General features: G+C 39.9%; 1 protein-coding gene across 1 annotated transcript; it reads right to left on the bottom strand.

The window, feature by feature from the left end:
- Nucleotides 1-1,470: 1,470 nt before the first annotated feature.
- On the bottom strand, nucleotides 1,471-7,598 carry LOC106088704 (MPN domain-containing protein CG4751). Its single transcript, XM_013254357.2, has 6 exons — nucleotides 7,163-7,598; nucleotides 6,693-7,050; nucleotides 5,878-5,965; nucleotides 5,629-5,798; nucleotides 5,316-5,564; nucleotides 1,471-5,249 (listed from the first exon to the last, which is right to left on the bottom strand). The coding sequence occupies exons 1-6, from the start codon at nucleotides 7,493-7,495 to the stop codon at nucleotides 2,149-2,151; spliced, it is 4,299 nt and encodes a 1,432-aa protein (XP_013109811.2). The 5' UTR covers nucleotides 7,496-7,598; the 3' UTR covers nucleotides 1,471-2,148.
- Nucleotides 7,599-27,318: the final 19,720 nt, after the last annotated feature.

Here is a 27,318-nt window from a genome sequence, read left to right as displayed (position 1 = left end):
AGTTGCATTTTTATTACGCGCGCATATTATGTAACTCCACCTTCACACGTTTTGCGCTTTCTTGTTGCTCTACAAAAGGAAAATGCTCTTAAGAGCATTACTGACGTGTTTGGTGGTACCAAACGAAATCCCGATCTAGGATACCAGTCCAATGCTATTTATTACAAATCAACTATACAATTTCTGCCTAACATTAAAAGAAGGGGTTTTTTATACCCTCCACCATAGGATGGGGGTATACTAATTTCGTCATTCTGTTTGTAACACCTCGAAATATGCGTCTGAGACCCCATAAAGTATATCTATTCTTGATTTTCATGTCATTTTAAGTCGATCTAGCCCGTCCGTCCGTCCGTCGAAAGAACGCTAACTTTCGAAGGAGTAAAGCTAGGTGCTTGAAGTTTTGCACAAATACTTTTTATTAGTGTATGTCGGTTGGGATTGTAAATGGGCCTAATCGGTCCATGTTTTGATATAACTGCCATATAAACCGATCTTGGGTCTTGACTTCTTGAGCCTCTAGAGGGCGCAATTCTTGTCCGATTTGACTGAAATAAATTTTTTTTTGACACCTCTTATTTACATTTTAGAAAATTTGTCCAACTGTTGTTTTTGTAGTAAAATAAATTTGAGCCCCAAAATGGAGAAATCAGACCCCAAAGTAAAATGAAAATGTACCCCAATATTTTTTACACCCCAATCTTATTGGCATAGTTTAGATTTACATGAGGAAAACCCAAATTGGCTCCAATAGCTGCACGAAAATAGGCCCCAAAAGGCAAAAATGTGCCCCAATTGCTGTTGGGTGTAATTTTTTGATTTTGGGGTGTAATTTCCTGAAGCCAAACTTTATACCGCCGTGTTTAACTAAATAAACGTATACAAAACTGCACAATTTTGTACAAAATTGAGCCTAAAGACTGTCTGCTTCAAACTGCATCATTAATTTGAAAGCCTAAACATATGTAAATATTGGGTTGCCCAAAAAGTAATTACGGATTTTTTAAAAGAAAGTAAATGCATTTTTAATAAAGCTTAGAATGAACTTTAATCAAATATACTTTTTTTACACTTTTTTTCTAAAGCAAGCTAAAATTAACAGCTGATAACTGACAGAAGAAAGAATGCAATTACAGAGTCACAAGCTGTGAAAAAATTTGTCAACGCCGACTATATGAAAAATCCGCAATTACTTTTTGGGCAACCCAATATATGTGAAAACAAAACAAAAAGAAGAAATCAAAAGTTTTGTCCATGGTGGCAAAAAACAGATCATACAGATGGCTAATAGTTGTTGTTGTTGTTGTTGCTGTGGCCACGTGTTGTACACTGAGGTGGCAGCCATTGCCTATGAAGGACTTCATCCTTCGGCTGCCATGGGATTACGAATAGTGTATTGTAAATGGAAGTTGCAGTTATATTCAGAATACAAAACACCATTTTAAAAGAAAAAAACATTTGAGTTTTTCTTTTTTAATTATGCTTGAGTAAAGTATATTTATAGTTCATTGCTCTTATTTAAATTTAAATTATTGTTTAAAAAAAAAAGAAATATACTGATAACACACCAATAGCATATATGAATGTATATACATATATGGTAGTATAGTTGTTAAAAATGTCCCGTTATTGCTACTTAAAAGTGAAATACATTTTCAAGGAAAACGATCAATACGAACAGGCTGCTTTCCTACTTATGGTTATATTAAAAAAAAAGAAAGAAATAGAAGTAAAAAAGTTTGTATACATAAAATTAATTATAAACGAATACTGGATTTTCCATACATACTATGCGTTGAGGAGGTGGGCCAAAACAAATAGCTTTAAAAGCTAAAAGAATACAAAAATTGAACAAAAGAGGCCAATTGATCGAAGGTGCACTAAAACAAATATGAGGGTAAGCTAAACGGATAATACTCTAAAACTACTAAAAGTAGATATTCGATCTTCGTCTATGAGAGAGGGGAATGGGTACAGTGCATTTGTCTACAAAATTCTAACAAGAGAGGGCTTGCAATTGCACTTGAAAAGCCCACTCTAGATGTACCATTTCAACATCCCCTACTGGATTTTGAGTGCTTACGGATAATACTAATTAAAATCTTAAAGGTTGTACAAATTAGAGAAGTTGACATGTTTGCAGCATTCTTATTCATTGGATAGATTTAAAACATCATCGCCAGTCTTAGGAATTTTTGCTGGTGGTGGAGCAGCCAAATCAGCAATTGAAGAAAATTCCATACGCTTTTTGGTGCCCACACCTGCTAAGCCGGCAGCACCCAAACCGGCACTCAAGGCTGCCAATGAACCATGGGGCGCCAACTCACCATACAAACGAGTCAAGTCTACAGGTGGTGTATTCGATGGACGTCGATGCGAAGATGAGTTACTACCATCAGATGGCGCCGGCGAAGGAGTGTTCGAGGGCACACTCGAAATGGCCAAGTCAACAGCACTAAAGTTGTATTTGCCACCACCGGGCGTGGATGAACCACCGGTGACACCAGATTTGGTTGGTGTTAAGCGCTCCAGTGCCGGCGAGGCTGACGATTCTCGATTTCTAGATGAAGAACTTGTCGATTTAGGAGGTTTCATCATCATGGCATTCAGGGACTCCTGTTGAATTTTCAACAAAGCCGACGGCGACATGAATAGATTATTCGCTGCCAGTGTGGACTTAGCCAAAGGATCGGGTATACCAAATTTGCCCGGTTGCTGTTGATGCTGCTGGAAAAAGGCGGCATAGTCTTGCATTTTCTCTTGAGCCAAGGCATTGTAATAAGCAGCAGCAGGATCTGTTAGGGGCGAGGGGGCACCTGTTGAATTGGGTCCAGAGCCTCCACCAGATTTTGAGGATGACGGTGTATTCGATGATGGTGGTGCTGAAGTGGGTTGTGCAAAGAGAGCATTTAAATCGGCGGCTGCCTTATTTTGATGATACAACAAAGCGTTCAAGTCGGACTGCTGTTTTTCCGACTGTAACAACTGGTTCAACATGTCGGTTTGTTGCGACAATTGTTGCTGGGCTTCTTTGTGTTTCTGTTTTGCCGAAGATGAGGAGGATGTCGTGGGCCCGCCGCCACCACCACCAGCTCCAGCCATACCAGCTGTTAGCAGGGCTGATAACTCATGAGGAGTGGGACCTCCTTTTCCTGTGAGAGCAGAAAATTGATTCGATGGATCGAAGAGTTTTGAATACGTTTGCAAGAGAGTTGTATAGTCTGCATGCATTTGTTGCTGTTGTTGTTGCTGTTGCTGCTGCTGTTGTTGCTGCTGTTGTTTCTTTGATGTGCTCGGTGAAACTGAAGGCGGCACGCTAATGGCCGCAGCGGCAGCGGCTGCTGTCATCTGCTGTTGCAGGAAGGCATTCAAGTCGTTGGTTTTCGACTGTTGCTGCAAGTACGAATAGGACTGGAGAAGATTGTTGTAGTCAGCGGATAAGGCTGCTGCTGATGCAGCCGCCGCATTTGCTGCCGCAGCAGCAGCCGAAGAGTTTTTGCTCTTGCTCGCTTGCGATGGCGCGGGTGTCAAACCAGCGGCACCGGCTAAATAGCTAAAGTCAGCCCCGAATCCCAATGTGCCCAAGGTGGTAGCTCCCAGAGCTTCGGCCTGCTGCAGCAAAAGAGCTGCATATTCCGGTGACCGTATCAATTCAGACATCTTGAGTGGGTCATTTTTGAATTCGTCCAATTCCTTCATAAGTTTCGTTTTGTAAGAATTCGAGCTATTCGATGATGAGGACGAAGATGATGAAGACGAGGATGATTTTGAAGATCTCTCCGATTTCGATTTGCTTGGCGCTGGTGCGGGAGCTGGTGCTGGAGCTTGCGGCAACATATCCTGCAACCGAGGCATATTAAATTGCTGTGAGTAGGCCGCTACGGCAGCGGCCACATTGGGATCAGAAAAGTCGGGCATGCCACTAGCAGCCGCAGACACCGTCGACGAGGCTGGGGTATTTTGTGCTTTGCTCTGATTCGATTGTCCTCCACCAACCTTAGCTGCTGCGGCTGCTAATTGATTGAGAGAAGTATTGCCATACTCTTTGCGTTGTTGGAACAAAGCTGCCAAATCACTTTGCAGAAAGTTCGGTGGCAATTGGCCAGCCAATTGGGCCAAACTCGCAGCCATTAGATCATTGGCCGTTGGCAAATTATGTGAAACTGACGAAGAAGTTCCAGAAGGTGGCACCAAACTGCCAGCTGAAGGGTCAAACTTGTTGGTGGGCGTTATGCTGGGACTATTTCGAGCAATATCACTTATGCTGAATTTACCTGGACTAGGTGCTGGCGAGTTCCTAGTTCTGGATGTATGCGAAGAAGTGTCAGACTTAGCTGGTGAGGGCGAAGCTCGCACTGGCAGCTCAAATTTAGCTGGTGATGCAGAATTTGAGGGGATTGTAATGGGACTGTCTCTGGGCGATGCCACAGGCAAATTAGTAACAGCCGCAGGCGGTATGGTAGGTATTACGGGAGGCATAGGTGGCATAAGTGCTGAGGCCGGAACTGCAGTAACGGCTGGGGTAGGGGGTTGTGTCAGCGGTGCAATGATAGGGGCAATGCCCGTAGCACTAGTTGTAGTTGTAGCAGCCACACCAGCAGTGGGATTGGGAGTAGCCAAAGGCGACAGCATACGTACTGGATTCATATTTAAGCCTGAAGGCAGACATAATTGCTCCTGCAATGACAGAACCTTCAGCTCACTTGCCTTTTGCTCGGCTTGTTGTTGCTGCTCTTCTGCCACTCTAAGGGCTTCCTCCGCAGCACTTATCTGCTTAGCTAAAGTATCATCAGACTTTTGTTCCTCCTCCGGCTTTAGTTCAATCTTTGCATCTGGCGCCAATTTAGGCGTCTCTTCCTTGACATCGATTATTTTAATTGTTTTCGGAGGAATGAAATCGTCTTCCTGTTCACAACCCAATACAGCACAAATCCAATTCCACAAAGCCTTATCGTTTTGTTTCATAGGAAACTTGGGATATAAGGTATTTTTTAGCTTTTCTATAAAGGTCACATCATCGTTGTAAATATTCTGGAAACGAACGACCTCATTACGAAACTGGGAGTAATAGTCCACACAAGACTGTATCTCAGAACGAACTTCCTCTGGGACTTCCTTATCGGGCAACACAGAGTACTGCATTAGCATAGGGCGGCCATATTCCAAGGCCTGCTTATTTTCATTAGGCGGCAAAACCCAAATAGATTTTACAACCGATTCTAGAGTGGGATTTTCATCAAAATAAGGGGCTGTAAAATTAAAACAAAAAACAAATTAATTCCCTACTTATATTCCCAAGAAAGCTATCAACTTACATATTATTAATGATACACAAGGCGTATAGGTGGCATCCGAAGCACCTCTCATCTTAATTTGATAGTCCAACTGGGCATCACAATCTCGCAAAGTAGGCTCTGCTTGAAATTTTGGATGTGAATGATACCAACCGACTAGCAACAACTGGTCTTTGAGCATATTTTTCTGTATATCACGTTCTATGTCAGCTGCTTTGGAACGATCAAAGCGTGTGTTGCGGCAAGGATAGGCCTTAGTGACTGCCAAAGCTATAATCAAAACAAAAATTGAAAATTGTATCCTTTGCTTCGTGTTCTCATTCATTTTACTTACTATGCGAGTTTATGTCCCAGGTTCCACCTAAATAACCACATACCTCGTGCATTGTTAAATGGGAATGAAAATCAGCCAATAACAAGGCTGACGAGTTTATAGTCAAGAGGAATGGCTGTAATTTGCCCACTGTTGTAAATGGCACGGCTTCTATTAGCATATTTGCATCACTGTGAAAAAAAGACACAATTGGCGATAAGGTTAAGACCTGCGTTTGTTTTTACATCTAAGAAGTTTGCTAAAACTCACTGCATAACATTACGATTTGTGATGGTATTGTGTTGAAAAACGGTACGTTTTACCACTGACAATGGCGAGTCACATTTCTTATCTGCATCTGAAAGGAAAAATCAATATAAAACTTCAAATTAGTGTCAAGTTATAACCATGTATAAGCAAAATATGATGGGGCCGAATCTTACGTATCCTCAACCATTTGTATTTGTTATCAAATTTAACAGAACAAATAGTCTTCCAAGTTCTCGAAATGAAACCTGGTGATGAGTTTATATGCAAAATTTAAAGTGGCTATGTATTTCGGCTCGGAATATAACGTGAGTTTGCATGTCAGGTCGATCAAGAATATTATTTTTAGGTTGTCAGATGAATATTTGGACGTATACAGACGAAGTGACGACATTTGTATAACTAATCTAATGGTGGAGGGTACATCAACTTAAAATTCGGGCGATGAGCTACAGATTATTTTAAAGTGTATTGAGCTAAAATCAATTTTTTGAAATATAACCCAAATCCGGAACTTAGTTTATTTCTTTTTAAAGGTCAGCTGATTTTTCGACCACATTTGTACATAATTAAGGTACCAATTTAAATTCCACTTGGACATATAGTAGGGTTCGAACACCATAACATAAATTCTGCCAAAATTTAAGCAATAGATAGTTTAATGTAATTGGATGACACTATCAATTTCCATACTAAATAGACAATTCTTCAATCAAATCTATATAGGATAAAAACCCATTAATCGTCTATGTATAATAAAAAAAGCATATCTAAGTTCAAACTTTGAGTTTTCAATCCTAACTTTGTTCTATACATACCCATATCCATATCTTCCGATACAGAGTCCTTTTGCAGTGCACATTTTCGCAACCAATTATTTTTGAACGCATCCAATTTCTTGCCTTTATAACGCACTGAAGCCCATCCACAACCACTCTTCTTTTCGGGATTTATGATGCGCTTGCAGTTCATTGCCCAAGCACTGGGTGTTAGAAATACCGTTTCAGTTTCTTGAGACTTTATTTTGCCATCAGGCAAAAGGTCACCGACAAATTTTTGGCCCAAATATTCAATGGTCATTACTGATTTGCCCGGCTGCAACACGTTGGCGCTCATCAGAGTCTGTAGGGTGATATTGCGTCCCGTGCCATTGAAGCCCTCGTAGTTTTCTTTAGTCTAGAAAGAGAAAAGCAAAACAAATAACAAAAATGTTTGCAAAACATTGCCTCACACGTTTCTTTTTTGTTAGTTTTCTCTATTCTCACATGACCAAAATAACACCTCCTACCTCATCATCACCATCTTCATCAGCCACGTCGCTGTCATCGCCTTTGTCGGCACCATTGTCAGCTTCTATGCCAATAACTCCTTCGTTGCCACTACTTGCGGCCGTTGTATTCGATGCCGCTGTTGTTGTCACCATCATAGACTGCGAAGTCATTGCATCTGTTGTCGTCAACATAGACACTGCAGCAGAAGCTTCATTCATAGACTGCTGCTGCTGTTGTATAGCCATTGAGGAGGCGTCTGTTTGTTCAGGCATATGAAAATCGCCAATTTCCCGTTCATTTCCAGTTGATCTTTCATTCTCTACAAGATTATCGACTTCGCCTTCTTGCATTGCACCAATTTTTAATGGAATTACTTGCCAATATACCAAACTTTTTGTTAATTTTCCAAAGATTTACGGCGGCGACTAATGAATTGTGTATGCTGCGATTGAGTTAAAAGAAGATATCAAAGCGACAACAGATTAGGGATCAAAAAGTCGATTGTCGTATAATCGATAACAAGGCAAAGTCGACTTTTAACAGGTAAAAAATTAAAAACATCCAATAATGGATGTTCCGGATAGAATTTCAGTACAAATGTGTACTGGATAGTTGCCGATATCAAACGATAAATGATAATAAACTTTATTTGACGATTTTCGGCATAGTTCAAAACACAAACCTATCACTATTTATTGTTTATTATTATCTGTTATCGCAAGATATCGATACCTATACTGTACACCTTTGCACTAAAATTTCACCTAGAATACCTGACTTGGGAATAATAATAGGAATTTAACATAGCACATCGTGATCGTACTCATCACGTACACGTATTGATAACAGATTTTCCAAAGAAAGATAATCCCAGGAGGCGCCGTGGCGCAGGTGGTTATTCCCATACTAATCATGATAAATCGACACAGGTAAGTGCAGGTGCCCAACAATAAAAAGTCAAGTGCACTATCAGCCCAAATCAGTTTTTTGTCGAACTCTGACTTTGAGTATGTTACCCGTTCAGAGGTGCACGAAACTAAAATTTTCTTTACGATAACGATGATGCTCAATTCACACATATTCTTGTTCTCTTGGCTTCAGTCGTTGTTGACAGTGTTGCCAGTATTGGGATTTCTCATAATATTGGTGATTTATATTCGAAAATAGAATCTAAATTTTCACGATTTGGGGACTCGGAGCAAAAATTGGGGATTTTTGGGGAAACATTTTTTGATCAAAAATTTGTATTTTAATTTTACTATTTTTTACCCACTTTTGATAAGCATTTAGATAAAATAAATCGGTACAATTTATACGTTATATTTGCTGTGATTTATTTCAGTACTATGTAGCGCAAATCACGATTACCCGGTTATAATCGTATGATATTAGCTGTGTTTTATTTTAGTACTTTATAGTACAGTGCAATGAAATTTGTACGAAAATTATAATATCTAGGACAACGAAGTTCCGGATAAATTACCAAAGCAGGTATATGTAGAACATCTGTCGCCAGGATTGCTATGATAAGTTCTTCACAAATAAGTATGGCAACCCGCAGAAAACCAATTATTAATAAAATTACATACATAAATCTAAATACATTTTATTTAACTTCTACGACCACATATGTTGTGCAATTTTGTTTTTATAAATCTTACATATATTTTCACTTGCTGCCTCGTATTGTATTGGAAGGTTGCCAAACAGCGTTACCACCTCATGGCAAACAAACAGACTTGCACTGGAAACTTTTTTGAGCTTTATTTTTTCCCTCTGTTTATACGTGTGCGTAAAAGAACAGAGAATATGCGAGAAAGAGATAACAACAAAGAGAGTGCAAACAAAAATTTGTCATCTTAATACCGTCAAATCAGGCCGGCTGTTAGCAGCTGTTCGCGTGAGACCACCTTTTTAAATCCACCTTAAACCATTTGTATGTATTTTTGACGTTGAATTTTGATATATTTAACAACACTCTGTCGCCTTTGATATAAGCTGGGTATTCTGTTCAGCTCTTCAGGCGGAATGCTGTCAATCCCCATATATTAGTCGACGAAACGCTGGAGAAAATAGGTGAACAAGAAGTACTCTGTTTATAGTGAGGAAAATGGCAAACAGAAATTTAAGTGGCAACGCTTTACATCATTGTCATTGATATTCACATCGTTTTTGTTTTATTGGTTTCAATGGTTCGTTTTTTCTTTCTGTTATTTTATTTATTTGCGAAAAAAGTCAATAGCCAATCAAACATACATAACGTGTGTTTAAACGTGTGCATACATAAGCAGAGAATATGCGAGTAAGAAGATAACAACAAAGAGAATGCAAACAAAAATCTGTCATCCTAATACCGTTAAACCTGGCCAGCTGTTAACGGCTGTTCGCACTTTTTTAAATCCGACTTGATAAATTAAGTAAAAAACAATACCAAATGACATTGGTGATGTAGAGCCATTAGTACCATTTGGCATTGATCATGACGAAACATTTAAAGGTGGTCTCATTTGTACAGCAACCACATATCATATGGTGCAATTTGCTATCTTATCATCAAGCTGATCGTAGTCTTGCCGCAAAAAAAAATTGTGTGCGTGTGTGTATACGTGTGCGTACATGAGCAGAGAATATGCGAGAAAGAAGATAACAACAAAGAGAATGTAAACAAAAATCTGTCATCTTAATACCGTTAAACCAGCTTTTAACGGCTGTTCGCGTGAGACCACTATTTTAAATCCGCCTTGGACATTGATAAGGTAATTCCAAGAGGTATTAATGGCGTGCCGACTTTTTTTTATCAGTATATATATGGAAGCTATGTATATGTATAATAAGGTACAATGTGCAGAATTGTTAACCACATTGGATTATAAAATCGATGGATACATGGACACGGACCGATTGGCCCATTAACAATCCCGTCTGACCTACATTTATAAGAAGTTTTTATGCAAAACTTCGAGCGGCTGTCTTTACTCTTTCGAAAGTTAACGCGCTTTCGATATACAGACGGACGGACTGAATCGACTTAGAATGTCATATTTTCGAGAAGTTGGAAGTGTGAGTGGAAATGGGATACACATATAAGTAGCAGATATATCTTTTAAGAAAATTCCTACTTAGCTTAACATTGGGTTCTAATTCTCTGTACCAGAGTATTTTTTTTCAAAACTAAACAATCCGACACTGAATGTATCCTTCAAGATATATTGCACCTATAGAAGGAGCAATTTTCATCCGATTAGGCAAACATTTCACGAAAATTTCTCTCATGACTTCCAACTGACTTTATTAACCTTGGTTTTATTTGGCCTATGCATTGATATTGCTTCTATATAAATCGATCTTTTGATTTTTACTTCTCATTTACGTTTGAAATATATGTGATGGGAAATTAACGATAGTATCGATTAATTTTCTCTCATGACTTCCAACTGACTTTATTAACCTTGGTTTTATTTGGTCTATGCATTGATATTGCTTTCATATAAATCGATCTTCTGATTTTTACTTCTCATTTTCGTTTTTAATATATGTGATGGGAAATTAACGATAGTATCGATGCTATCGATATGTATGTGAAAACTATCGATATATATTTGAAAACTATCGAATATTGCGATTATCGATAGTTCGCCAGCTCTAGTACAGAAGGGTTGTTTTAAATCAAACATGGAAATTTATTGACCGTTGCTTTCTTGAAAGATGATTCCTTTAAAATAAGGCAATTTCAATTATAATTCAGTATGTTTAATACGACTGCGTTTAAAATCTACGAAAAACAACTTGGGCTGTCCACCGGACCAAATTCTATAATTTTTTATTTACATCCGATCAAATTTGGTAGGAAAAGCCGAAAACGGCAACACTGCTCTGAACTAGAATATCTGAAGACATGTAGTACAATTTTACCGACAGTCGAGAACGGCATTATCGATTAGAATCATCTTAAGCAACTTGACGTATGTATTTCAAAAAAATCGTTAAATTCAGGTGCTTATTTTCTTGTTCTGAATTCTCTAAACTGGTTTAACGAAAAACGTTTAATTAAAAAGCGATAACAGAAAAGTTAACGAATTTGGTGTTCAGTAGACACTTTTAACGATAATCAAAATTATTATTATTAGCTGTTATCTTTAACAAATAGAAAAACGTCAAATTAACGACAGACAATTATTTGGTGCTTACTTTAACGTCGAGAAAATCATTATTTACAGTGACTTTAGAGTATTTAATATAATAAGAAACAAGTAAGGACGGATTAAAGTGGGGAAAAGCCGACCTTTTGATACCCTACACCACATTGGGTATGCATTTCTTCTCCCTAAATTCCACAAATGACTGGCAACCACACAGATAATTCGCGACCCAAGATTTCAGGCCTGGCTGGAGGGACGTGTTGGCGATGTCCTCAAATAGTTTGGCATGGTTGACCGTGTCGAATGCCCTTGATAGTTCGAGTGCGGCGACGACTGTCCTATCACATGGCCTAGGCTGATTGAAGCAACCGAAAAGGTGTGCGGTGATGGCATGCAAAACAGTTGTTGTACTATGCAGTTTTCGAAATCCATGTTAATGCTAGGCGAATGGAAATTCTCTTACAAGGCTCGCGAGGAGTAGTCCCTCAAACGTCTTAGCCACTGGTGAGAGAAGGGAGATCGGTCTGTACGATTCCCCCAAACTCGGGTCTTTTCCAGGCTTCAGTAGCGGGATCACTATGCCCATTTTCCAGACATCGGGAACTGAAAGAGTGTACAGAGACAGATTGAAGACAGTGGTAAGGTGCTCAACTCCAAGTAAATCCAGAATCTTCAGCATCAGTGTAGAGATTCCGTAGGGGTCCAACGCCTTGTATGATTTGGCACCACGGATGACATTTGTAACTTCGCTCACGGTGAATTGCGATGGCAGTCCATCGGCTCGGAGACCACGAATACGGCGAATGGCTCTTCTCCTTGCCCTATCACTCTCGGATCAGTCACGGTTACGTCGCCAAAATTGACCGAGGTTCTGTCATCTCGTCTACTTAGGCACCGGCTTGCCTAAGCCGATGCCTAAGATACATTACTCCAAGTGTTCCAGCAACAAATTCCGCCCACGTTCGTTGACTATCCTGTTTATTTCCAGATTCAGCTCGCTGATTCTGGGGTTAGTGGGGTCCGTACAACAAACCCCATCACGCTTTTCTGCGAGTGCCACTGCCTGCGTCGGGAAACTGGGCCGCACTTGGGGTATTCGACCGGCTGGTATAAAGCGGCTGCTGCGCTAATGATGTCTCTGAATTTCCTCTCGGCAAGTAGCGCATCTGAAGGGGTTGGCAGTTCACTGAAGGGCCGATTGGTGTACTCTCTGAAGCCAGCCCAATCGGCCTTCTTCTGATTGATAAATGTACGGCGCTCAGAGGTTATGAAGTCGGGTGGTCGGTCGATGGTGAAGGCTTGCCAGGATACGTCACTCAGGAGATCAGGGGTGCAATGGAATTGTATGGCGAGCTGCTACACCTCTTCGTAATCCTAGTGGGGACATCCTCATACACCGTGCAAAACGTGGAGCATTCAATCTGCAATGCCAAAGCTATGTCACTCTGGTCGTTACTTAGGGGAGAATGCCATAAAGTGTGATGCTCATTAAAGTCGCCTAGAACCAGACGATTATGGCCAGATAGTAGCTTATGTCGGGGTTGTAAGCTTGGCCATTAATCGGGACACAGCACCAACCGGCGATATGTACACGTTGTACAGCTCTATCTCGGCAGTACCGGCCCTAACTGCTATGCCCATGCACTCCATGTAGGGGTTACTAGCGCCAGGCGCGGGCGAGATGGGTCTATATTGCACAGAATGGTGTATCACGAAGGCCAATCCCCCATCTCCATTTATTGAGCGATCCTTACGTAGCTCATTGTATACGTGATAACTGTGCCAGCTGCAGGTGTTGGACAGCTTTGTCTCCTGGATCGTTGCGACCAATATGCTCTTACGACTTATAAAATCCACAATCTTATAGAACTTGCCACGGAGACCATTGCAGTTAGTTGCAAAAATGATACACTTCTCGGCACTGGTCAGGCAATATTGGTGCTGGGATGCTGCCGTTTCGTATATTGCCGCACGGGAGAGGTCGGGGGATCACATAGTCCGACGACAAGGACGCAGAGGGCGGCGACGTTTGTGACCCACTGGTGGCTATGTTCGCACAGCACCTTGCAAGTGAGGCCAGAGCAAGATCGGAAAAGTACCCACTCCATGCATCGATTACACCTCACCGACATCGACCGATGATGGAGACGGTTCTGGCAAATCGAATAGAACCTGGGTCCGGGATTCTTTTCAATCCCGACACGCAGCAGAAGCGTGCAGAGAAGGCTAAGAAGAAATTTACCAAATTTTTGCATAATAAGTTAAAATCAGACGAAATTATATTTGGGAGCTATATATAAATCTTAACAGATTTCAACTTAAGTCGGCACACATAGTTAAAATCATAGAAATAGATATGGTGCAAAATTCAATAAAATCTGTTAAAAAAAAAATACGCTGACAAAGGCTCTAAAGTGAAATCGGATGATATATATATGTTGTTGTTGTTGTAGTAGCAGTGTGTGGTACACTGAGGCGGCAGCCCTTGCCGATGAAGGAATTTATCGGGTCAATCCGGTACATACAACCGGCTGCCATGGGATTGATATATATATGTGTGGACTATATCTGAATATAAACCAATTTCTTTGAAATTCAACAGCAATGCCGGGACTCATATCTTGAGCTACATCTAATTTATAATTCATTTGAAGTAAATCAAGATATTTTGTTGAAGTTTTTCACAACTCAAAACAGAGTTCCTTGCTTAAGTTCAGAATTCCACTACATTACTTACAGTGATTACTTTTTTAGATAACAGATTTGAAATTTGGTAGTATTTTGCTGAAATTTGGGACAGTGCGTTGTGTTAGGCCACTCGACATCCCACTTCAATTTAGTCCAGATCGGTTCAGATTTAAATATAGCTGCCATATACAGCGATCTCTCGATTTAAGGTTTTGGGGCCATAAAAGGCGCATTTATTGTCCAATATTACCAAAACCACCGTTGCGCAGAGGTTAGCATGTCCGCCTGTGACGCTGAACGCCTGGGTTCAAATTCTGGCGAGACCATCATAAAATTTTCAGTGGTGGTTATCCCCTCCTAATGCCAAAATCAACCGTTCATTATCACATAAAAAGTCTTGGACTGGTGAAAAAGCTTGATATTTGGGTACCACATGTATTGAAGGAAATTCATTTAACAAACCGAAGAATCAACGCTTGTGATATGCACCTTAAACGCAATGAATTCGATCCGTTTTTAAAACGAATCAGAACTGGAGATGAAAAATGGATTGTTTACAACGACGTTAGTCGAAAACGATCATGGTCCAAGCGTGGTGAACCAGCTCAAACCATTTCAAAGGCTGATATCCATCAAAAGAAGGTTATGCTGTCTGTTTGGTGGGATTGGAAGGGTGTGGTATATTTTGAGCTGCTTCCAAGGAACCAAACGATTAATTCGGATGTTTACTGTCAACAATTGGACAAATTAAATACAGCCATCAAGGAGAAGCGACCAGAATTGGTCAATCGTAAAGGTGTCATATTCCACCAGGACAACGCTAGACCGCACACATCTTTAGTCACTCGCCAAAAACTGAGTGAGATTGGCTGGGAACTTTTGATGCATCCACCATATAGCCCTTGCACCATCAGACTACCATTTATTTCGATCTTTGCAGAACTCCTTAAATGGTAAAACTTTCGGCAATGATGAGGCTATAAAATCGCACTTGGTTCAGTTTTTTGCAGATAAAGGCCAGAAGTTCTATGAGCGTGGAATACTAAATTTGATTAAAGTTCATTCTAAGTTTTATTACAAATGCATTTACTTTCTTTTAAAAAAATCCGCAATTACTTTTTAGGCAACCCAATAGCTGCCATATATCGATTTAAGGTCTTGGGCCCATAAAAGGCGCATTTATTGTCCGATGTCACCGAAATTTAGGACAATGAGTTGTGTTACGCTCCGCGACATCTTTCTGCAATTTGGTTCAGATAGGTTCAGATTTTGATGTAGCTCCCATATAGACCGATCTCTTGATTTAAGGTCTTGGGCCAATAAAATGCGCATTTATTGTCCAATTTCGCCGAAATTCGGAACAGTGAGTTGTATTAGGTTCTTCGACATATTTCTGCAATTTGGCTCAGATCGGTCCAGATTTGGATACAACTGCCATTTAGAACGATCTCTCGATTTAAGGTCTTGGGCACATAAAAGGCGCATTTATTGTCCGATATCGCCGAAATTTGGGGCAGTGAGTTAAGTTAAGCCCCTCGACACACTTCTGCAATATGGCACAGATCGGTTCAGATTTGGATATAGCTGCCATATAAACCGATCTCTCGATTTAAGGTCTTGGGCCCACAAAAGGCGCATTTATTGCCCGATTTTGCCAAAATTTGGAACAGTGAGTTGTTTTAAGGCCTTCGACATCATTCTTCAATTTAGCCCAGATCGGTTCAGATTTGGATACAGCTGCCATATAGACCGATCTATCAATTTAAGGTCTTGGGCCCATAAAAGGCGCATTTATTGTCCGATTTACCACAATGACTTATGTTATTTGACATCCGTGTCTTGTATGGTTCAGATCAGTCTATGTTTGGATATAGCTACCAAAAAAGACCAACCTTTACCAGCACCACCACCTTTACACATACAAAATTAGGCCGGCCGAACTTAACGCCTTTTTACTTGTTTTTATTCCCTCCACCGTAGGATGGGGGTATACTAATTTCGTCATTCTGTTTGTAACACCTCGAAATATGCGTCAAAGACCCCATAAAGTTTATATATTCTTGATCGTTATGTCATTTTAAGTCGATCTAGCCATGTCCGTCTGTCTGTCGAAAGCACGCTAACTTTCGAAGGAGTAAAGCTAGACGCTTGAAATTTTGAACAAATACTTTTTATTAGTGTAGGTCGGTTAGTATTGTAAATGGGCCAAATCGATCCATGTTTTGATATAGCTGCCATATAAACAGATCTGGGTCTTGATTTCTTGAGCCTCTAGTAGGCGCAATTCTTATCCGATTTTATTGAAAATTTTCACGTAGTGTTTTAGTAGCACTTCCAATAACTGTGCTAAGTATGATTCAAATCGGTTCATAATCTGGTATAGCTGTCATATAAACCGATCTTGGATCTTGACTTGATTTCTTGAGCCAATAGAGAGCGCAATTCTCATCCGATTTGGCTGAAATTTTGCATGAGGTATTTTGTTATGACGTTCAATAACTGTGCTAAGTATGGCGTACATCGGTATAGAACCTGATATAGCTACTATATAAACCGATCTGGGTCTTGATTTCTTGAGCCTCTAGAGGGCGCAATTCTTATCCGATTTTATTGAAAATTTGCACGTAGTGTTTTAGTAGCACTTCCACTAACTGTGCTAAGTATGATTCAAATCGCTTCATAATCTGGTATAGCTGACATATAAACCGATCTTGGATCTTGACTTGATTTCTTGAGCCAATAGAGAGCGCAATTCTTATCCGATTTGGCTGAAATTTTGCATGAGGTGTTTTGTTATGACGTTCAATAACTGTGCTAAGTATGGCGTACATCGGTATAGAACCTGATATAGCTACCATATAAACCGATCTGGGTCTTCATTTCTTGATCCTATAGAGGGTCTCATTCTCATCCGATTTGGCTGAAATTTTGTACAACAGCTTCTCTCATGACCTTCAACATACGTGTCTTATATGGTCTGAATCGATCAATAGCTTGATACAGCTCCCATATAAACCTATATCCCGATTTTGCTTCTTGAGCCTCTACAAGGCGCAATTCTGATCCGAATGAACTGAAATATAACACAATGACTTCTAAAATGTTTAGTATTCATTTATGGTCCGAATCGGGCTATAACTTGATATAGCTCCAATAGCATAACATTTCTTATTCAATATTCTATGTTTGTCTAAAAAGAGATACCGCGCATAGAACTCGACAAATGCGATCAATGGTGGAGGGTATATAAGATTCGGCCCGGCCTAAATTAGCACGCTTTTACTTGTTTTTAATAACGGGGACAAACGCTCTTCCAAAATTATGGAAAATGGCCTGTAAATCTCTGAAGATCTTCACCCTATAATAGAACCTGGAAAAAAATGCGTGCTAAAGTAATTATTGGATGGTTTTCCTGCTGAGAAGTTTCTTTTAAAATTCACTGAAAACACAAATGACTTTTTATTATTCATATAAGGTTTCGAAGGCCTTGGAAGTCTTTCATTCCTCTTGCTTAATGAAAGCTTGCCTTTTTCTTCAAATTATCGCCTCATTAATCACTTACATAAATATATCAGCGCAAAAGCCTGCCTTATGCCCATGGGGGCAAGACAGACTAACTGCGTTAAGTCTCTGCATACCTGTGTACATACATATGTATATGGAACATTAATAATTTCTTAATTTGCAAACAAATTTCTTTTATTACTTTGCAAATATCTTTAAATTCCGTTTGCGACAGGTCGTAAATGTAACAGAAATTAGAGGAACGGAAGATTGGAGGATTGGTAGAGAATTGTTTTACTCGTGTAGATGGTAATAAGTAACACGAATGCCTAATAATCCAGCTGACATAATTGGGACACCGGAAAATAATATTAGCACGACAAGCTCCATGGCCGTGGATGCGATACCTCAATCCGCCAATTTCCAGCTGCTTTCTTACTCCATGTTTATGCAAATACTGGCACAGTAAACGCGAACTCTTGTCCTTTGTGTGGTTGGGGGTAGTTGTATTCGCGAATTGTGAATTGCAAGACAATGTCTACGTCAAACATTCAAAAAAAAAAAGTGAATGAACATCGTAACATTAAATGGCAAATGAATGATACAAAAGTTTTGCTCAACATGCAAAAGCAATCGCAGACACATGGCATATCGAGTCCTTCGAAACTCCCATCTCTCGAATCAAGCAGACAAAACACAAGGAATTTGGACGGCATTCATTTTATTAGAAAGAGAACAGAGGGCAAGATGCCTTGGAATTCATGTTAACCAATAGTAATTGTCATTAAAATATGAACAGAATTGATGTTTGGGCACTCGCAACAATCGATGGCGCATTATAAGAAACGTCTGCGAACACAGGCATGCAACTTGTAGTGATAACATTATAAATTTGCCCTTTAAGGCCTAAGGTCATAAACCGGGAGATAGACCTATATGGCAGTCGTATCTAAATAGTTAATGTCGTTGTAGCAGTGTGTTGTGTTCTATCTTTCGTCCGCTTGATTCTGTTATGTGTGCCAGATCCAGGAACTCTGCGACTAAGATGGGGTGCGTCTGGAGGGATCTGGGTCTGAGACTAGTGGGTCTAGCTGGGCAGTTAAACATGTGACGTGTGTCGTGTGGTCCCTGGTCACAATCAGGACATACATCGTGCACGTTGGCATCAATCCTTGCTCTGTAGGAGTTGAGGCGACCGCATCTGCCGTAACGTAATTGAGCCAGTGCTCCTATGGTTTGCCGGGGGAGGTCAATTTCTTCAGGTGCAATGGGTGGCGGTCGTTCTCCAAGGACCACATTCACCCGGTAGCTATTCGCCGCATCTGCTACCGAATCTGCATAAATGTTTCCAGGATCTAGAGGTTCTCTCTTGTAGCGCTGGACCTCACGCTCTATATCATGTAAATCTACCTAAAAGCTTCTTGGCTTTTGATGGTCTCTGCGATAACAGACCAGAAGGTATTGCTTAGACAGCATGTAGTTATGTCTTTGCTCGGGTAAGATCTTTGTCTCCTGATGGAGGTGGTCTACGTGAGAACTGAGGAGACAGCCCGTCGCAGTTCAAATGGCGGCATTCGGACAGATCTGTATATTATTCCACTGCATGTCACAAAGCTGACGGGACCACACTGGCGCTGCATAACTTACCACAGACCGGCCTATTGCTTTGTACGTTGTCAACAAGGTTTCTTTGTAAGCCCCCCAAGTGCTGCCGGCAAGTGAATTGAGAACCTTGTTTCTACTTTTGATTTCATCGCAAATTGCTGTGGTATGTAAGGAGAATTTTTAAGAGCTGTCAAATGTGACGCCAAGTATTTTGGGACACTTGACGGTCGAAATTGTCACTCCGTCGAACATCACTTTCAGCACCCTACGCACCTCATACGTATTTGTAGTGAACAATGTGGCTGAAGATTTGGTGACAGATATCTTCAAATTTCTTGCAGCGAAATAAGTGACAAGTTCGTTGAGGTAGATGTTTAACCTAGTGAAGATGTCATAAACGGGTGGGGGGCCTGATGCCATGATCGTACAATCGTCCGCATATGATATGATCTCTATGCCGTTTGGAGGGATTGGAATGGAGGATAGGAAGAGTTCAAACAGTGCCGGAGATATCATCCCGCCTTGGGGAACTCCCCTCTATGGTGTTTCGATTTCTTATCCATAAATTCCACAAATGACTGGCGACCACACAGATAATTCTCGACCCAGCTTTTCAGGCCTGGCTGGAGGGACGTATTGGCGATGTCCTCAAATAGTTTGGCATGGCTGACCTTGATAGGTCGAGTGTCACGAGGACCGTCCTATCACATGGCCTGGGTTGATTGAAGCCATGGCAAATGTGTGCGGTGATGGCATGTCGAAATGGCGTTGTCGAGATAAAAGTGGAGGAGAAACGTCATTTCCGCCAAAGATAAAAGAAATGGGAAAAAGGTAGTGTGAGCGAATCGATATTTCCAGGAGTCAGAATGAGGAATTAAACATTAAACTGATGGCTCATTTGGAATCCGATGTTTTTGCAATTGGACTGTGCTCGACCCTATGAGACATAACTGGGCAAATACGCACACAAAGGTTATGTTAGGTTAGATTTAAGTGGCAGTCTGCCATTAGACTCACTTGACGTTTTCGTCCATTGTGATACCACAGGAACAGGAGAAAAATTTAATCTACCGTTGAACCATCCATGGCGCTTTAGAAAGTCCAACAATTTGCGAATGTTCACATTCGTTAAATCTTCTTGTCTGATTTAAGACCCTAATGTGGAACTCCTTCTGATTGCCAATGCGGTTCGCACATACAGCCTCTTATTCCTCGTCCTCACAGCAACTGCAGAACTCGTTACTTGCAACTTTCAGTCTATCACCATGTTTACCGATCAGACAGTGATCTCTCATGACAGACACAAAGAATGAGACGCCTGTTCTAGCCAGTAACAGCAAAGCGGTAAACATCTTCAAGTCCAGATAAGGCCCCATAATTTTGGGATGTTCACAACCTCCACCTTGTGACCATCTGTCATTCGTTGCCCTTCGCTAGAGGCATACCCACAGAATCCAGTTCCCCTGAAATATGTAAGGTAGTTTTTAGTCTCACAAGCTCGTCTTTAGTTCCCTGGAATTTTTCTGTGGCCCGGCTTCCAGAACAGATGTACTTTTTTTTAACTGTTCAGGGCGGTTTTTAAATTCCCTAGATTTGTTAATGGCCGTATGGCTGTCTGAGAAGATATTTGTGTATCATCGTTATGAAGTTATATCTTCGCCATTCCACCACTTCTGTAATTGCAAGGATCTCTGCTGCAGTGGTCGGGTAACATTGTTGTAGCAGTGTTTTGTACACACAGACAAAAATATTGACATATATTTGACCGATTAAATATGGTATTGACTCATAAAAATCTTTTGAAACAAGGTGTTAATTGCCTTAATAATTGTATCCTACACCACAACTTAGTGCATTTGGTCAAAGAAACAGTCATCGCTGCCGAATCGAGAGATGAGGGAAGCGGGATGACAGTAGAAGTGAGCGATGGCTTTGCTAAGCTCACAAGCAGACCGAGAAAGCGATCCGGGGCACGACGAAGGAGGCAGAGAAGTATATACCGGCAGCGCAATCGGGCGAAAGTGCAGAATGCTGGAAGGGATAGAACTGACATTCCAAGCACTTCCACGGAAGCTGGAAAAAGAATCAGATTTCCCGAAGAGCATAACACTTCTTAAATGCTGAAGAAGAAAAAGAGCTTCCCGCTTACAAGTACTCTGGGAAAACCAAGCCAGCCATCCCGCAATGAAGACTCCAATGTCCTGCGGAGGTAGACAAAGTCGGAACAGGAACGAAAAAAGCGCGCACGGCCGCTGAGTCTTCATGGAGGACTGTGATTTCCAAAAGGATGCCACAGTCATCACGGAAGGGGAAGATGGTCGCTGAGATTGGTAAGGAGCCGCCCTCTTTCGCCAGAGCGGCAATTAAGCACAACAGAGATGAGCTGACTTATGCAGTCATCAATATCGGCAGTTCATCCGATAGGTAGGTCCCAAGTGGAGGATCAATTATTTATTTATTTTATTTTATTTATTTATTTATTTGATGAATACCTACACAACAAGATAAAAAATCTTATAATTATAGTGCAGGCTTATAAGAACAGTCATATATCCTTTGAAAAAAAAAAAATAATAATAAAAATAATATAAAAATTTTAAGGAAATATAAAAGAAATGTTAAAAAAAATTTTTTGAATATTAATGATGGAAATACAAATTATTGAGAAAAATAATAAATTAAAATAGTTTTCACTTTAAGGAAGAAGTTAACAATGTTTAAAAGGAGAGAAAGGAGAGAAAAACAATTTTTGAATAATTAGTTACTAAGAAGAATAAAAAGTCTTTTCTTAAAGTCTGACGCGTTGCTGATGTTTTGGATTTCGTGGGGAATGGTATTCCAAAGACGTATGGTACTCGTATAAAATTGCCATTTAGATACTAGACTCCTTCTTCGAAAAGGTACAAGTTTTCTACCCCTTCTAGATCGGGCGAATACTAATTTGTCGTAGAGGAAATTGGGTGTTTGTGTCACAATGATCTTATGCAGGAATTGTAGAGATCTGATTCTGAGTAAATTGTCAAAACTACAGCCATAAAGGGAATTCGCCATGGTGGAAATATGTTGATTTCTTCTTACACCATAGACATACCGAATAATGCTGTTAAAAACTACATTCAATTTCCGTTGGCTTAGTGAATCGCAGTTCGCAAACAGTTCACAGCCATAGATCAAACCAGGAATTAGAAACATCTTCGCTAATAGAGTCCGAACCTCAATAGGTGTATAAGAGTGTGTGATCCACAGTGTACGCAGCTTTGCATATGTCTGCCCTGCTATAGCATTCACATGATTAGACCAAGTCAATGAGCTATTAAAAATTACACCTAAATTCTTCGCACTAGACACAATATCAATCTTCTGACGATTTATAGTGACATCCAAGTCTCGTAGAGTAAATCTTTTACTCTTGTGAAAAACAATAATTTTCGATTTATGAGGATTCAGAAATAAACCATTTGCTGTGGCCCAGTTATAAACACGTGAAAGGTCCTGGTTGAGTTTTGTAACGCATTCACCAATATCATCAACAGAACCGCTAAGAAACAACTGAACGTCATCAGCATACATGATGATCTGACTGTGGACTAGCTGGCTTGGAAGATCGTTTGCGTAAAGTGAAAAAAGAAGCGGACCTATTATAGAGCCTTGGGGAACCCCCTTGGGCACTATTATTGACTCTGATATGGCATCTCCTACGTACACTGACTGCTGCCGATTACTGAGATACGATTGAAAAAGCTTTATAGAAGTATCACTGAACTTGAAGAATCTTCTGAGCTTCATATATAGATTACGATGATCAACCGAGTCGAAAGCCTTTGAATGGTCAAGAAGGACGAGAAAACTAACATTACCATCATCAATTTTACTCCTTATCGATTCCGAAACTTCAACTAATGCACTAACGCAACTATAATGAGCTCGAAACCCGGTTTGTCTATCAGATAACAGCGATTCCCTTTGGAGATATTCAGACATTTGTCTATGTAAAATCTTTTCGAAAACTTTCGAGAGGTAGCATAATATCGAAATCGGACGAAAATCGCCATTGGATTTAGGGATAGGAATTATCTTTGATCGTTTCCAGATACTCGGATATCTACTGGAGATTAGAATTGAGTTAAAGAGATGAGTAAAATAAGGTAGTAGGTAAGGAATCAGTATTTTAATAAATCTTGGGTCAATACCATCAAGACCAATGGCATTAGACTTCACTGACATAAGACTATGTATAACTTCATCGTGCGATACACATCTAAACTCAAAACTGCAGTCAACATGTGTGTTGTCCACTACCCTATTAGTGACTTGATAGAAAGTGGTGTCTATATCCAAGGTCGGAATATTAACAAAAGATCTATTCAATTCGTTGATATCTCCATGGTAGGTAGAAATCGCCTTGGATTTACCAACTCCGATATCATTTATAACCTTCCACTTGCTTCTCGTGTCTAACGCCGAATAATATTTGGATGAAAAATATCGTAACTTTGCATCATTAATAACTTTATTAACCTTATTCCTGGCCGTGCGAAATTCTTCCTGAAGTTCAGGAGTCTTAAAACGTTTCCACCTAGAGTAGGCTAGGTCCCTATTTCTAATGAAATTTCTAATAGTGGAATTAAACCAAGGCTTAGTGTTTGATCTTTTCATTTTCGTTTTAATAGGGACTGTTGTATCATAGATACGAAGAATGTTTTCTTGAAGAAAGCTCAATTTATCATCAACAGATATAAGTCCATATATTTCATGCCAATCGACTTCCTGAATCCTCTCATCTAAAGCAGAATAGTTCAAGTTCCTGAAATCGCGGTACGAAAACTTCTCCACTTTCTCCGACAAGGTGAAATTGTAAGCTAGATAAATCAAATCGTGTTTCGAGAAACAAGGAGCAGATATTTGTTCATTAAGTAAAATATTGGAGGCATTATTTACAAAGAATAAATCTAAAAGGGTATTAACAGTTGAAGAGAAATGAGTAGGGTTTGTAGTATTAGTAGGGTAGAGACCCAGTGTCAACATATTGTCCGTTAAAAGCGAGTCTACAAGAATATTGGAATTAAAGTCTCCAGTTATGACAACGTCACTATATCCCAATGTCACGGACTCTAAGACGTTATGTATTTGATCCAAATCTATCGTATTGTTTGGCCGGTAAAAACAACCAATCAGAATTTTCCTCGAGTTACTTGAAAGTTCAACGAAAATATACTCCGTCTGATCCTCAGGATTAGATCTCAACCGCAGTTTAGCTTTCAGAGCGTTCCTTGCATAGATGGCAACACCACCTCCACGACGTTCTCGATCCGATCTGAAAACCGTGTATCCTTTCAAGTTTATCAAGCTATCGGGTATAGCACTGTGTAGCCAAGTCTCCGAAAGACATATAATATCAATTTCCCCATATTTCCCAATTGAGCCTCTGTTACTTACTTACTCAACAACGTGAAACATTTTGGGGAAGGATTTAAATGTGAAGCCTTTCAAAATACAGCTGATGCAAGAGCTGAAGCCGAACGACCTACCGCAACATAGAACCGTAACAATGGACTTATTGAGAGGAAAGCTCGGTGAACATTTTATTTCACGCTCGCACGATCTTGGCTAACGCCTTTAGATTATTTTTTTGTTGGGCTATGTTAAAGCTCATGTCTATACAGATAAGCCCGTTTTTTAACTTTCCAATAGCCCTTAAAAAATCACCCGATATATAGGGGCGATTTCTATGAAAATCAACAGTAATGTCGGGAGTCATGAGGGAATCGTTTGTGTCAAATTTAATGTAAATCGGTTAACAAATGACCACGTTATTGCAATATTAGTCCAAATCGGACGAATATATACGAGAGCTTTATATATTTGTCCGATTTCGACCAAAATTTGCACGCTTTGTGGTAGTCGTAGAAGACAGCGTAGTTTATAGTTTCGAGAAGATCGGTTGATACATGCGCTTGCAAAGGCTCTAGAAGTTAAAACCGGGCGATATATATGAATGGGAGCTATATCTGTACCTGATCCGATTTCTACCAAATTCACTAGAGACTCGTAAGAGACTCCTTTGTGCCAATTTTCTTGGGAACCTGTGACGATACTATTGCAATATTAGTCCAAATCGGACGAATATATACGAGAGCTATATATATTTGTCCGATTTCGACCAAAATTTGCTCGCTTTGTGGTAGTCGTAGAAGACAGCGTAGTTTATAGTTTCGAGAAGATCGGTTGATACATGCGCTTGCAAAGGCTCTAGAAGTTAAAACCGGGCGATAGATATGAATGGGAGCTATATCTGTACCTGATCCGATTTCTACCAAATTCACCAGAGACTCGTAAGAGACTCCTTTGTGCCAATTTTCTTGGGAACCTGTGACGATACTATTGCAGTATTAGTCCAAATGCGAACTGTACTTTGTACACAAATTAACATGGACAGACAGACGGACGGACACATAGACGGACATAGCTAAATCGAATCAGAAAGAAATCAAAATCCGAGATAGGACCAATTTGGACCATAGAAAGTAAAAAAAACACCTTTGGCAAAATTTTAGCCAAATCTGATTCTAGCTATAGTTATTGGATGTCAAAACAAAACACCCATAGCTAAATCGAATCAGAAAGAAATTATAATCCGAGATCGGACCAATTTGGACAGTTCTTGGCACAGTTATTGGAAGTAAAAAAAACACCTTTGGCAAAATTTTAACCAAATCTGATAAGAATTGCGCCCTCTAGAGCCTCAAGAAGTTAAGATCCGAGATCGGTTTATATGGCAGCTTCATCAGTTATCAAAATATGGACCGATAAAACCCATTTACAAACCCAACCGACCTATACAATAAAGGTATTTGTGAAAAACACCTAGCTTTGCTCCTTCGATAGTTATCGTGCTTTCGACAGACGGACGAATAAGGCTACTTTGTGGGGCCTCAGACCGATATTTCGATGTGTTACAAACGGAATAATGAAATTAAAATAGATCTGCAGATCAGATCACTTATAATCTATTTTTGAAATATGTGCCAAATAAATAAAAAGGCTTTAAATTCGGCCGGGCCGAACTTTGGATACCCACCATCTTAGTTATATATGTAAAACACCTTCCGTCATTTTCCGATGAAATATGCATAATTTATGCCCCCATAGAAGCTATATCGAAATATGGTCCGATTTGGACAGAATTCGACAAGGATATTGGGATGTCTAATAAGTTGAAGTCATTGTTCAATTTTGTAGAACAAAACATTGATCGTTTTGGTAGCCATATCCAAATACAGACCGATCTGAATCATATACGACACGGATGTCGAAAAGCCTAACATAAGTCACTGTTTCAAATTTCAGCGAAATTGGATTATAAATGCGACTTTTATGGGCCCAAGACCTTAAATCGTGACATCAGTCTATATGGCAGTTATATCAAAATCTGAACCGATCTTGGTCAAATTGAAGAAAGATGTGGAGGGAGCTAACACAACTCACTGTCCCAAATTTCGGCGACATTAGATAATTAATGCACCTTTTATGGGCCCAAGACCTTTAATCGAGAGATCGGTCTAAAGATCGGTCTAAATCCAAATCTGGACCGATCTTGGCCAAATTGCTGGAAGATGTTGAGGGGCCTAACACTATTCACTGTCCCAAATTTCGGTGACATCGGACAATAAATGTGTCTTTTATGGGCCCAAATCTTTAATCGAGAGATCGGCAGTTATATCCAAATCTGGAACGATCTGAACAACTCACTGTCCCAAATTTCAGTAAATTCGGATATAAAATGTGGCCTTTGAGGGCCTAAGACCTTAAATCGGAGGATTGGTATATAAGGGGCCTATATCAAGATATAGTCCGATGTAGCTCCTTATCGAACGTGATATGGACAAAAAAAGAATCTGTGTGAAAAATTTCAGCGCGATTTTAGCAGACAGGCGGACGGACATGGCTAGATCGTATTCAATTTTATTACGATCAAGAATATATATTCTTTATAGGGTCGTAAATGGACATTTCGATGTGATACAAACGGAATGACAAAATGAATATACCCCCATCCTTTGGTGGTGGGTATAAAAATTGTCATATAAGCAATTAGCATTATACAGGCAAAGGTAGCTTTTTTGACACCGACTTATTTAAAAAAATTTTCATGCAATCAAAATGGGGCGGCATCAGCACAACTGATGGAACTTGATACGTCAGTTAATTTTTAAATTCGCCTTATTAAAATATAAACT

Source organism: Stomoxys calcitrans, chromosome 3 (genome assembly GCF_963082655.1).
Source record: "Stomoxys calcitrans chromosome 3, idStoCalc2.1, whole genome shotgun sequence".
Taxonomy (NCBI): Eukaryota; Metazoa; Arthropoda; class Insecta; order Diptera; family Muscidae; genus Stomoxys; species Stomoxys calcitrans.
The sequence above is the reverse complement of the archived record's forward strand: the minus strand, read 5'-3'. Positions and strand labels throughout refer to the sequence as shown.

Coding starts and splice junctions, on each gene's coding strand:
- LOC106088704 (XM_013254357.2), bottom strand. CDS start 7,495: ATGCAAGAAGGCGAAGTCGATAATCTTGTAGAGAATGAAAGATCAACT. Junction 7,051..7,162: donor ATGAAGATGGTGATGATGAG/GTAGGAGGTGTT, acceptor TTCTCTTTCTAG/ACTAAAGAAAACTACGAGGG. Junction 5,966..6,692: donor ATCGGAAGATATGGATATGG/GTATGTATAGAA, acceptor TTTTCCTTTCAG/ATGCAGATAAGAAATGTGAC.